Source organism: Seriola dumerili, unplaced genomic scaffold, assembly GCF_002260705.1.
Source record: "Seriola dumerili isolate Sdu_G_001 unplaced genomic scaffold, Sdu_1.0 BDQW01000066.1, whole genome shotgun sequence".
In the NCBI taxonomy this organism is placed as follows: Eukaryota; Metazoa; Chordata; class Actinopteri; order Carangiformes; family Carangidae; genus Seriola; species Seriola dumerili.
Window position 1 is genome coordinate 4255174 of NW_019174321.1, and position 13521 is coordinate 4268694.

The 13521-nt window shown below is 37.7% G+C and overlaps 1 protein-coding gene across 1 annotated transcript; it reads left to right on the top strand.

Annotated features, from left to right (window-relative positions):
• The first annotated feature begins 677 nt into the window (after positions 1–677).
• On the top strand, positions 678–11326 carry slc16a1 (solute carrier family 16 member 1). Its single transcript, XM_022742184.1, has 5 exons — positions 678–1008; positions 5987–6256; positions 8638–8781; positions 8983–9756; positions 9890–11326. Exons 2-5 carry the CDS (start codon positions 6040–6042, stop codon positions 10123–10125), a joined length of 1371 nt encoding a protein of 456 aa, XP_022597905.1. The 5' UTR covers positions 678–1008; positions 5987–6039; the 3' UTR covers positions 10126–11326.
• The last annotated feature ends 2195 nt before the right edge of the window (positions 11327–13521 follow it).

Below are 13521 nucleotides of genomic sequence, written 5' to 3' on the forward strand. Positions count from 1 at the left end.
GTGTGTTTGAGTGACTTTTTCTTTTCCCAAATCCATTTCCATTCTTCACACTTGTGAATAAATGCAAGCCCGGGAGAAAACAATGAATTGTAGGTGTTGCTCTATTACATCCTCAGTTTGAGAAGCAATATAAGTTCTTATTGGAGTGAAAAAATGAGGGGAACAACATAAAACAGCTTAACAAAGAGAAATAATGTATCAAGCATGTCAAGAGTTTGAAGGCACTTTGCAAGTACACACTGTTTCAATAACCTCCTGTACTCAGACCTTTCCTGTCCCAAGCCTTTACACAGAGTCATTTATAGCTCCTCGGGGAGTTTAGGAGAAAGGCTCAACCGGGACTGACCCCTGAAAGCTTCAAAAATCTTTCTTCCAGGTTGTTGAAGTGGACAATGCCTGTTGTTTAAAGTAAACCGGATTCCTTATAGCTGCAACTTCAATATTCAATTGAATAACACAGATAAATCAGCTAATACAGGATATCAGCATCTCAGAAAGCATCTTATCTCTTAGAGTGCAGATATTATTTGATATCCTTTTAGGTCCCACATACTATAGGGCCCTGCAGTGGAACTCTAACCTTGTGTGTGAGCACAGCACATGACAGAGGGGTGGAGAAAGTGTTGTAGGGGCACGGCACTAAGCCTCCCACAGCCAATAAGAACTTGACTGACCTCACCATTTAGCACTATAGTGTTGAGTCGTCCAGCAGTTTGATCTGGGCACTGAATGAACTCGACTTTTCAACTTCACTTTAGTCACTGGAAACAGATGAAGTCTGAGGCTGAGGCGCCACTGGCAACTTGTGGACTGTCACAGTGGATGTAGACCCACAGATCACTCCTGGAGTGTCTGTGAAACACATGCAGTGATTTTTTTTATTTTTTTATTTCATACATATTGAGAGACTCTGTCCTATTCAATGATGTCTGCAGTGTGTTAACGTGCCTCAGAAACTGCTGTTTATCTGCAGAGCTCATCTGGCCTTGTTCGAGAGCTCCTGCCAAGGTAAGATACTTGACAAAGACACTACGCACATTCAACATTTGCCAGACATCACTTTAAAACTAATTACTTGCACAAGTACTCTATTTTCAGATGGGTGTTCATGAAAGATGTATTGGTTTTTCGATGCTTATTATGTGAGTATGCAATTTCCCTGAGCAAATATTAAATACACTATTTTAATCTATAATTTATCAGACAAATTCACTAGATCTAGTAAGTGGTATTACAAACCTGAGGTCATTAGAGGCCCAGAGCAAGAATGAAAACTCCTTTGCCAGAAGCACAAAAACTAAAAAAAAAAAAAAAAAAGAAAAAAAAATTAGCTGAAGATGTAAGATTTCATATTCATTCAACATTCGAATGTTGTGAATCTAACCAATCTATTAATAAAAAAGGTAGATAAATAAATGAATAGATTAAAAAAAGAATCTGAATTTAATTAACGTAGAAGAAAGTTTGGCCCGACACTCTTCTAGCAGAGAAGAAATGGTGCCCTTGAATGCAGCATATGAATAACATTTCTATATGACCATGTGTTTTGCCTCAGTTATTCCTCTACTAATGTTGGTCACGTCAACATTGTTCCACTGCTTCACAAACCAAACCCAGCGCTGCTACTAAGTTACCCACATTTAGTCAAATTAATTCAGAGGACGATTCAACCTTATATTCTTTATGCATTGACTTTAAATCCTGTTGTCCCTCTGCTGAGCCACCCTGCTTTGTGCTGGTATCTGTGTGCTGTCAAGTGGCGCTTTGAGGCCGCCCACTTCGATTGTTTTATTTAGCCCTTTACAGTGTGTGTGTGTGTGTGTGTGGGGGGGGGGGTCAGTATTGGTGCCTCTGCCCATTTGACTACTTATGTCATTCTCCTACCTGGCTTAAATGAATCAGCTCTGCACTTTTCACTGAATTTTTTGATTCTGTTCTCTCCATTTTCGAGCCAAGCGATCAATCCTCAGTATGAAATTATCTGTTTTATTCATTACTTCTGCACTTCTGTCATTTTATCTGGAGTCCTGTCTGTCTTAACTCGTTCCTCTATTCATCATCTAATGTCACCCTCTGAATTTTTCATTCTTTAAAAATACTGTCAATGCTTTTCTCTGCTGCCAGCACAGAACATTTCCCCAGCATACTGTCCTATTTGAGAGGCCGCCTTGTGGATGTGTGGTGACTATTTTAAGACAGTGAAAATCTTTCAACCGACCTTTCTTGCAATTATGCAGACCTTCCATTTTGAAAGTGGAAACTGTGACAGGTGTGAAGTGAAATCCAGAACATTCAGCTCTTCTATTTATCAAAGGTGGCTACAAGTTCATAACTGTTATACTAAACCACCACAGGACAAATATCACATTCGCACTTGAATGTAGCCCACATTTAACAACACTGGTATCATTTAAAAGTAGCAACGGCAAAAACAATCCTCCAATATTCAAGAAGAATGAACTCCAAAAATCAGAAAGTAGAGAAACAACAAATCCTTTGTGTGTGCAAGCTGATTGCCAAGTAACATCAATTAGGCTAATGGTGTCTCCAGCCTAGACATTGGTGATTTGTAAGACTGTAGTGCAGCATTGCAGCCACCGTCTGGGCCGCAGTGATTATGATACTGGCAGAAAAGATAAATCTAACCAACCTAATAAAGTTGAATACAAATATTTAACATCTAATAAGAATCAAAAGGAGTTAAGAGTTAAAACAAGTATTATAAAACTAGACACATTAATGAAAAAGGAGAACTATTTATAACAAAATTAATTATTGGAAATTTCTTGTCAAAAGTGAGATGAGATCTGTAAATATGGAGCTGTGTTTATCTTAGCTTAGTATAAACACTGTGCGTATAGGGGAACAGCTGACTAACTTTTACATCCCATCCCTGTTTACATACTGGTGAACTAAATAGATATATAAGTATGTTGTGATATTTAACTTTTACAGAGCTAGGCTAGCTGTTTCTCCGGTCTTTATGCTCAGCTAAGTTAACTACACAGCCTTGTACTTAATGCTCAGATTAATACTGAGCTAGCTAATTATTTTCCCAAAATAGTGAATTATTCTGTTTGCCATTATGGGTGTAAATGGTGCTCTAAAAAACTCTGAAGACCTTGCGTTGTACATGTAGTGCTGTGAGTGTTGACATGTGATGACGTGCCTCAAAAATCACCATTGTGTAGGCCTGTTCCACCAATATGTTACTAACCAGCGACATGACAACCTGTTGTTCCCAACATCTCTACCTCATCCTGATGACTGTGTGAAACTAAAAGCTTAAAAACAGCGGACACCATTCTGTCACTGTTCAACTTTACTCATAGTATTACATGCTGAGAAATCCTTGGTCATCCGATGTATAAAACACACAGCACTTTATGCTCACATATGTTCACTTTATGTGTTTTGCATATGCAAATATAATTTGTTGCAGCCAAGCGGTTACTATCTAATTATTCCAAGTGACTCATAATGTCAGAATAAATGAAAAAAGAGACAAAAGTTCTTATTTCCATTACATATTGCATCTGTAGAATAATGCAGGAGGCACATTTACAGCTGCACAGCAGCAGCTAAAATCCCAGCTCAATAACAAAAGTTCTTTAACACATTAAATATTCACTACTCGCTGCACACAACTGGCTTATCCAATAAGTTTTCAGAGCACTAAACCAATTCATCAACCAAATCAAGTCCTCCTTGGCTGAAAAACACTATATCACCACCCACTACCGAGCATAGCCCTGAGCTATTGAGCAGTGTAAATTCAACCTGTATTCACAGTCTGATCGATGATCTCTGCAGATATTCTCCCCTGTGTAAACAATACAGTAAGTTGTTTGACTCTGCAGATGGACTCTTATTCATCACCTCTAAAGTGAGACTGTGGAAGATCAGCGGGTGGGAGCTCAGTGAATACATGCAGAGAGCAATTCAAAGCAAAGCAAGGCAGGAAATGGAACCGTTAATCTTAAACTGTTATTGAGTTAGAGAAAGCATAAACACTTCAGATGTGAAAAGCACTTACTGGTTGTTAAAAAGATATGAAACATGGCTATAATTGTATAATTAAAGGGTGAAAAGGTTTGCACTTTTGCAGTAGCAATTTTGTGTGTTTTGCTTCTTCTATTTTCTGTTTGACGTGCACACAGTGTTTTATCCACAGCTTTGAAACATTTGACATCAACGCCTCTGAACAGTGCTGTATCAAATTTGCAACTGAAAACCTTCAGCAACAGTTCAACTGCATCTTCCCACATTCCCACCATCATAAATGGTTTAAAATGAAGTAAAACCTGCATAAAAAGTAGAGTAAGAAAGTCAGTTTGACAAACAGATTTTTAAAACATACATCACAGCCATATTTCATGTAGTCTTTACCATTGTTGAAAGGTGAACTTGCAAGTGATAAGGTGATATGTAGTAACAATGTTAGAACACTTTCGCAACAGAAAATATTCAAACTGCCTGTTTATTTTTTGAAATCTGTATCAAGTCTTGATTCCATATTAAAATGGTCATAAAACTAGTTTACATTTACTCTTTAAATCCTCTTGTTAATGACAAATTAGATCATGGTTGATGAAATGCTTTATAAGCAGGGGTCAAATTGGGCCAGAGCTGAACTCAGTCTCCTTCAAAATGATATCATCATATTGTATTTTTTTTTTAATTTTCCTGTCAACCTTATAGCATACGGTTCTTGATATGTAATTCTCTAGAAGAGAAAGATTGGAGGCGATTTCTACACCAAACCAATGTTAACATCCAGCTTTATCAATTACTGGTATCAATGATCAGAGGTCATCAGACGCTCACGTTATCAAATGCATCAGTGAGCAGGTACGGTCTCTAATCATTTTTCTCTGTAAGTTTTCAAAAGTTCATTCCTGAGTTGGCTAACATTTTATATGTATTTACTAAGCTGTATTGCCTTGGTGAACTAGACATGTTTTTAGGTTAGTATGCCTTTGCAAAAATCAAGAATGCAGTTGTACCTCAATACTAAAATCTAGTGATATAATTGTACATTTTAGGGAACATAATTAAAGAAAAAGAAAGCCTCAGAGCTACTCTGAAATATAATTATGTGTTAAACAGGCTTTGTGTGCACAGACAAAGTCTGAACATCAGAGCACAGTTGTGTACATTACAATAGTCCCTGATTTGAGATAATGTAGGTTCAATTGATCTGCTATTGAAGTTGTGATTATTCATTCTTGTGCAACATTACAACTACACCAGCTAGTGGTGCTATGAGAATAGCTCCCACTAGAACCTGTGTGTGTAAAATAAACAGGTGGCATTGGATAGTTGTTGTGAAACCATTTAATTTATTGTTTGTACTTTGTTGTCGCTGTTAGACTTTGGCGATGGCCTTGTGAGTATTGAGAATAGCAACCTTCAGGTTTAACATAGTTGAGGGCGGTCTAGTAGCCTGCAACCTACTACCAGACTTTAGACTCCATGATGTTTTTCTAAAAATAATTTCAAACATGAAACAGACATTCTTCTCATAATCATTTCCTGTCCTGTTCCACCATTCATAAACTGTTCTTGATGAATTCTTGGTTTTTATAGCACCTCAGTCTAACTGATTAGACTAGCGCAGGTGGTTGTCTCTTGACATAATCCAAGAGGTGAAGTGGTGTAAAAATGCAGGAAATCTGTTTTAAAGAGAAAGCCCTCCCCACACACACACACACACACACACACACACACACACAAATTATCTGTCTTTCAAAGTTTGCTCCCCCATTTTAAAACATAATCATCTGTTCTGTCCAACTGGGGTGGCGGGCCTTCAAAAACATCCATAGCCTTAGAGCCTACAGTAACTATTTTCAACAATAATAACATGTTCTCTTTGGTTATTCCAGCTCATAAATAGAAAACAGAAATTTGAAAGAACCAGGAATAGTCTTACATACCAACAGCTAATGAAATTTTCTGTGCTGCTTTGTTCTCTTCTGAACAGGTCCTCATATTCGTAAAACGTCTTCAAGTTGAAGAGGAGTTTTGTGAGCAAACATGGCACCTGCTGTCGGTGGTCCTCAAGGCTACACACCACCTGAAGGTGGCTGGGGATGGATGGTGGTGGTTGGGGCTTTCATCTCTATTGGCTTCTCTTATGCATTTCCGAAGTCCATCACAGTCTTCTTCAAAGAGATTGAGGTGATCTTCAATGTGACCAGCAGCCAGGTGTCCTGGATCTCCTCCATCATGTTAGCAGTCATGTACGGCGGAGGTGAGCTACCATCCAAAACACAACCTGCCAAGAAGATTTATAGATTTAATCAGTTTCTGGCTTTTAACACAACTGTAAAATATTTATTCTTGCAGTTTTCAGTTAAAGCCAATCCAAAAGGCGAAGCTTTTTGCTCTGATACAGACTTGTACAGTGCAGCCTGTCAGCCTTGGTTTGTCCACTAAGAGGCCACAGATTCTCAGAATTATAGTGCATCTTAAATCAAACGTTTCATACTTAGATAAAACAATGCTGTAACTCCTTTACTGACATGTTTATAAAAGTGAAACATTATATGTCTGGAGCACATGAACGGGTTTTAGCCCTGTATACCCACTGATTGTTTTCCCCTGTGCTTTGAGAGTGAAAGACCACCAGGGGTTTGGTTGTGTTCCTGTGCTGATGAAATGACTGAGACTCTGGGTGATGTCACACAGGTCTGGCCAGTCAGCAGATGATAAGGCTCTATTCTTGTGCGTGATATTCAACACGGAGAGAACAGAGTTCAAAGCAGCTCTCCTTGTCCCTCAAGACCGTCTGCTTTGAAATCATAACACTGCACTTCTCTTTACTCTAATGTGTGATAAACTGGAAAAATGATGACACAGGCATCTTTTTATAATCTCAGGGAAGTTTCAGGAAAGTTGCTTTAGTGTGCCAAACTGATGTGAGGTGGAAACTATAACACCATATAAAAACACTTCATATTGAATCTTCTGTTCTGCCATGAGATGCAAGCAATCGAATAAGAGTATTTTCTTTCCAGGCTAGCATTGGATCCATTGCATAGTGGTGAACATTTTACATCAAAACTTACTATTCATATTATATTTTTTCTACATATATCCTGTACAAGTAGATTCGTTTCCATATATCTCAGTACTACATGTAAAAGGCAAGCAAAACATCACGTCTAAGTTAAGCCCTCATTACTGTACAACAGAAGCACCATGTTCCCTGTAAAGGAATCAATGCTGCTTATTGTTCAGCATCACATTCCCTTAACAAGTAGGTGCAGGGTGTGTGCAGAGTAGAAGAAGTGGTTAAAGGTTACTGAGTTATACTGTGAATTTGTCTTTCATTTTGCTTTGTGTTATGTAATATTTCTTATCAAAGGCAGCACATAATGGATTTTAGCTTGTGTGGGTTTATCACCCCTTTTTCATGGCTGTAAAGGTGACATGCACCTCTCCTAACAAGTTATGAGCCATGGGGGACTCAGTATCTCTCAATGTTCAGGTGTAACATTAATTCAAATGTTTAGATGTAAGTATACACAGATGAATGGATGATAATTGAAAGTAAGTGAAAAAAGTGTTTGTTAGTGCTGTGAGTAGATGACAGCCGACTCTGTTTCTGTCTGTATGTTAAACATTCTGAGCACACCAGCAGGGGAAGTTCATTAACAACCTACTGTTGCGTACCTCTGTACTCCTTCAATTTTTGATTCATTACATTCATAATATTCTACATTGGTTTGTCTCCAACCTTTTCTATCCTAAGCAACTCTCCCTGCAAGGCGGAAGGAAAGAACTCATTGTTAGTGTGGAGACTCCCTGTATTACAATTTAAAAACCCTTTGTCTTGCACCGTGCTGGCAAATGAGTCTGGACAACCTCTAAACAAAAACTGTCAGTTTCTATTTAGCTTCATTGGGTAGTGCAGAGATTTGGCAGGGAGGCAGAAGTGTCTTCCATGTGGATCCTCATACTCATTTGGGCCGGTTGTTATAAGCCGTAGATAGAGATGGTGTTTTGCAACCTGAACCCTCCTTGCATTTTAGGCATTTGTTTACAAGTACATAGTGATTTTCTTGAATTGACGTTGAATCCAAGGTGCATGCATATTAATAAGTTGATTTACTGCTGCCTGGTTCAGTCACTCTTTCTTTGGAAGTAGTGTACCAGGTGCCACAAATGCAAAAAAAAAAAAAACTGTAGAAAAGATTTCAGTTGTTATATTAACCCCTATGCCTCACTCCACAAAGCACACACACATTAATACCACAACCCACTTGTCTGAACTGAGGTGCTTCCAATATTCATTTCAAATGCATTTAGAGTCCATTTAATAAAATTCACAAACAAATTATTCCTCTGTCAATTTTTATGAATCTCTGAACCAAATAAATGATTATTTAATTACAACTTTCATGGTTTTTCTGACAGATCGCATTATTAATGGCATGAACACATCTACTGCAGTGCAGCACTGACAAAAATGATTGCAGAAGTTGTTTGAATTTGCTGAGCCACAGCTGTGGCACCAGAGCCCTCTGGTGGTTAAATATACAACTGTGCATTGACTGAATAGAAATCACCATATCTCATATCTCTGTTAATATGTATGTGTCTGTTGTTGCATTGTTTTTTTCTCTTCAGGTCCTATCAGTAGCATCCTGGTTAATAAATATGGAAGTCGTCCTGTTATGATGGCAGGAGGATGCCTGTCTGGATTGGGCCTTATTGCTGCCTCTTTCTGCAATACTGTTGAAGCACTGTACTTTTGTATTGGTGTGGTGGGAGGTAACTAATTTTAACTTTCTATATTCTTAAGTTTGGTCATGACTCACCCATTTTTTCCTGTGCACTGTTGCCATCTTGTGTTCTTAGAAAATAAAAACACCAAGAAATACCAAAAAACCTCCAAATGTGTTATGCTTAAATCCTTATTCTTAAGCTCATATATTTAACATTAACACAATTATTTTGAATTGATTCTTTTAGGGTTGGGATTGGCGTTCAACCTCAATCCAGCCCTCACCATGATTGGAAAGTATTTCTACAAGAAGCGACCTATTGCTAATGGGATTGCCATGGCTGGCAGCCCCGTCTTTCTCTCCACCATGGCTCCTATAAACACCTGGCTCTTTGACCAGTTTGGCTGGAGAGGAAGTTTCCTGATTCTCGGTGGCCTGCTTTTCAATTGCTGTGTCGCTGGTTCCCTCATGCGGCCTATAGGACCAAAACCCAAACCTGCCGAGAAGCCCACAGAGAGGAGGACTGTATTGCAGACCATTAACAGCTTCATTGACCTCTCTTTGTTCAAGCACCGTGGCTTTTTGCTTTATATTTTTGGCAATGTTATCATGTTTTTTGGCCTCTTTGCACCACTGGTGTTCCTCAGTAATTTTGCAAAGAGCAAAGATATCCCTAAAGAAAAGGCAGCTTTCTTATTGTCTGTGCTGGCTTTTGTTGACATGGTTGCCCGGCCCTCTATGGGCATTGTGGCTAACACCAAATGGGTGCGGCCCAGAATACAGTACTTCTTTGCTGCCTCTGTGTTGTACAACGGTGTGTGCCATGTTCTCGCTCCAATGTCGGTAGACTACAAAGGCTTTGTTATTTATGCCATCTTCTTTGGGTTTGCATTTGGCTGGCTAAGCTCAGTGCTTTTTGAGACCTTGATGGATCTGGTGGGAGCTCAACGCTTCTCCAGTGCTGTTGGGCTGGTCACTATTGTGGAGTGTGGTCCTGTATTGTTGGGGCCCCCTTTGCTCGGTGAGTACATCACCCACAATATGAACTTCTAAGTTGACTAATGTTATTATTATTTTATTTATGTGTTGTTAACCACAGTGGAATGATGGCCATGATTGAAAAATCTGAAGCATGAGTCCTTTTGTCTTCACAGGGAAGTTCAAAGACATCTATCATGATTACAAGTACACATACCAGGGCTGCGGGATCCTCCTCATCGTCTCCAGTTTCTTCCTGTTTGCAGGGATGGGACTCAACTACCGTCTGCTGGCCAAAGAGAAAAAAGAGGAGGAGAGAAGGGCGAGGGTGGGAGGTAGAGAACAAAAGTCCAACAGGGACAACGCTGCCAAGGAAGTGGCAGAGGCTAGGAGCACAGAAGACACTGTCTAATATTCTGTACCATGTTAAGTTACATTTTAGTTCTGTTTTATGTTGAAAATGAAAAACAGATGCATGTGTGAAACAGCACAGATAGACTTTTTTCTGTCTCATTTATGGCTTCTCTGCTGTTTCATAATATGCTGTTTTTGAAGCCTTGTACGCAATCCAATGTAAAATATTAACACACCTATTAAAGGCCTTTAAACTCTATTGAACAATCCATATAATATACCTCTAACATTCTTATAGGGACTGTGTTTGGTAGATTATTCAAGTTTGCTTAGTGTTTTATGTCACTATATATTAGGGTATTATGTTTTTTTTTTGTTTTGTTTTTTTTTTATCTCACATGGTATCACCATAACTCTTCTGTAACTTTACTGCAGCACATTATATATATAGTATACTAACTTTCTAAAAATGTGCCATCAGATAATTTAAGTTAGTTTCACCAGGGAACATGTGCAGTACAGGGTTTTATTTTTTAAAAGAGAGACTGCATTCAAACATTCTCTATGAAAGTTCTTAATTATAGTATTCAACTCACTTATCACACCATCTCTCAACACATGTATAAATACCTTTTTTGTTCACAAGGACCTGATAGCACAGTGCAGTATTTCAGGGTTTGAAAACACTCTTGGTGCTACTATCACTTTGTATATTCCACAAATATATTCACACTAATTTTTCTCTTTTAAACGTGTTGTCCTGGTCCATTTCTGATGATGGATGACTGGAATCATCAATAATTATGAGGGCATTAAAACTTGTTGCATAGCTTTGTGTATTCAGATAATAGAAAGATGTGTCACTGACTACAAGTTACTGTATATGAAACACATGTCAGAAAATCAAATAAATTGTCAACTGACAAGAATATAAAAGTCCTCTGTATTCTATGCTTCACATAAATATTAAATGAGGAAAAACATTAGTTCTTTAGAGATGTGAAAACACTATTTTTCTTAGTAACTACATCTGTATTGTAGCATCATTTATTAAACAGATTGGATGAAAGAGGTTCATTATTAGATTTACTGACACTTGTTGTTTTGTAAGACAAATGCTTCCACAGCATCAAGTCATTTTTATCAAATTATGCTCTTGCCATTGGGTAGCCTATAATAATCTCTGACATTTCCACTGGTTGAACATTGCAATGTCAACATGTTTAAAACTGTACATTTGTGCATTGTTGCAAGTTTCAAAGACACAAATCAGTGCAATACTGCATTTCTCATTAAACAGAATGACATTCAACCAGCAGAGTCATGCCTTCTCTTGGTACTGAAGGCCTACTTATGAAATAAGTAGCTTTTCAACATTGCTCAGGAATTTTTTTTTTAATCTTGCCACATAAATAAATTTAAGAAAATGTAAGATACGACAAACAACAATTATACTGTAACAAAGATGAGAAGATACACCTTCATATTCCACTTTTAAATACAACATATGCCAATTTTGGTTGTTACTCTAATGCACAAGCCTGGAGTGCTGTGAAAGGGCATGGGCATCATCCTGGACTTGGTCTAGATCAAAATACTAGCTCTGCAACCTAAGACTTCAAAATTAAATTTGAAGCAATGTTCTGTACAACGCAGCTTGTTCAGTCATGCTTTTCTCCATCTAAGAAACTTAAAAGAAAAAAAGATCTGTACTGAATTTCAGGGAGACAGAGAGGATTGCAGGTGTTTTCATTTCATTCTGCCTTCCATAATACATGTCATGTTCATAGGCCACAGAATGTGTTAAATGGGTCCATCTAATCATTTTGGAAACTCTATATTTTTTTTCCTTTCATGTTTAAGTAATGCTTTATTGATCACTTTCTACTTGCATGGCCTGACTCTCAGTCCTTTATGAACTTATGATTCACTGATGAACCTGCAAACCTTATAGAATTATTAATTTTCAGAAATATTTACTAGGACAGCCTTGCGACTTTATATCATGACATAATTTAATACAATATAAAATGTATTTATATATTATATTTTGTATTGTTAATCTAAAAAGTAACTAAATATATCAAACAAATGTACTACAATATTTGCCTAACTAAAGTATAAAGTGAAATGGACCCAATAGGTAGAAGCGGGCTACCTGTCCAGTTTCTGATAATTGATGCAATGTTTCCCGTGACCGTTAAACAAATTTTGAAATAAACCGTTAACAACTTGTAGAACCGGAGAATTGTTGCTCTTGTCGTCCCCAGGTTAAAACCGTCAAAAGTTAACGTTTTAACCAGTCGTAAAAAATATTTCAAAACTTTCCAGCAACAGGCAGGTAAGACTCGGCTGTTGTTTGCCAAAATAACGCCGTGACAATTTTTAAGCTTAATGTTTTATATCTTGTTGCGTTTTTGTTACTGTTTGGTTGGGATTAGCTGAATGTAGCTAACTAGCTAGCCAGGTAAGACATCATCAAGTAACACCGGTTAACTGCAAGATAAACGGAATCCCTAGCGAGCTAATTAATCTAGCCAACGGCATTTAAACGTATGATAAGCATATAAAACGCAGTTTAATGAGGTTATACAGACGGCTCTCAATCTTTATGACTTTAAAACAGTATCTATTGGGGGCTTCTTGTCATTGTTTAAATGTATCCACAGAGATATATCCACTCTAAACTTCACAGGTGGCTTCACTAAAACAACCCTTGCCAAAAGTTGCCATTATCTGTCAATTTAATTTTAGAGAAACCCCTCATATTTGAGATTTGCTTATACATTGATGCATCAGTATTTACAATCTAGTAAAGTCAAATATAATAAAAACACACAAACTACTTTTACTGTGGAGAAAGTATAATTTATGGAATATTCTGTACTTATGTACTTAAGTGGGACTTTGAATGACAAGGTTTCCTTGTAATGGAGTAGTTTGACATTTTTGTACTCTGCTACTACTACCACTTTTTCCTATGTGAAAAATTGTTTGTGTGCTTCTTCCACCACTGTTGTACTTAACATAAGATAATAACAGCTGTATCTAACTATCTGGTCTTTTCAGGATGGAGAGAAACCAAGGCTTTAACTTCAAGCTGTTGGTGCCCCCCAGGTTGAATAACGGACAGGTATGTGCTGTTAGACCTCAGGAAATTGTTGAGAGTTGTGGTGATTCATGAATACATTTCAGCAGGTAAGTTCAATTAGCCAATAGTTAACCAACAGTAATATATTAATGAACTGAAGCCAAAACACTTTAATACTAGCTCAGCACTGACACAGTCGTTCAGCACAATAATTAGTCAACTTTTTATCAGCAGTGAAAGTTTTAAACATACAGTTTGTGCACTTGTGATCATTGTTTTCCATGCTGTAAGCTGAAAGCATTAATGAATGGAGGCAGCTGTTGTCTAACAGGCAGTAATCATTAATGCCTGTGATGACTAAGT

Excerpts from the sequence above, each read along its gene's own strand:
- slc16a1 (XM_022742184.1), top strand. The coding sequence starts at position 6,040 with ATGGCACCTGCTGTCGGTGGTCCTCAAGGCTACACACCACCTGAAGGT. Across the intron at positions 6,257-8,637 it reads AGCAGTCATGTACGGCGGAG|GTCCTATCAGTAGCATCCTG; the intron begins GTGAGCTACCAT and ends TTTTCTCTTCAG. Across the intron at positions 9,757-9,889 it reads GTTGGGGCCCCCTTTGCTCG|GGAAGTTCAAAGACATCTAT; the intron begins GTGAGTACATCA and ends TTGTCTTCACAG.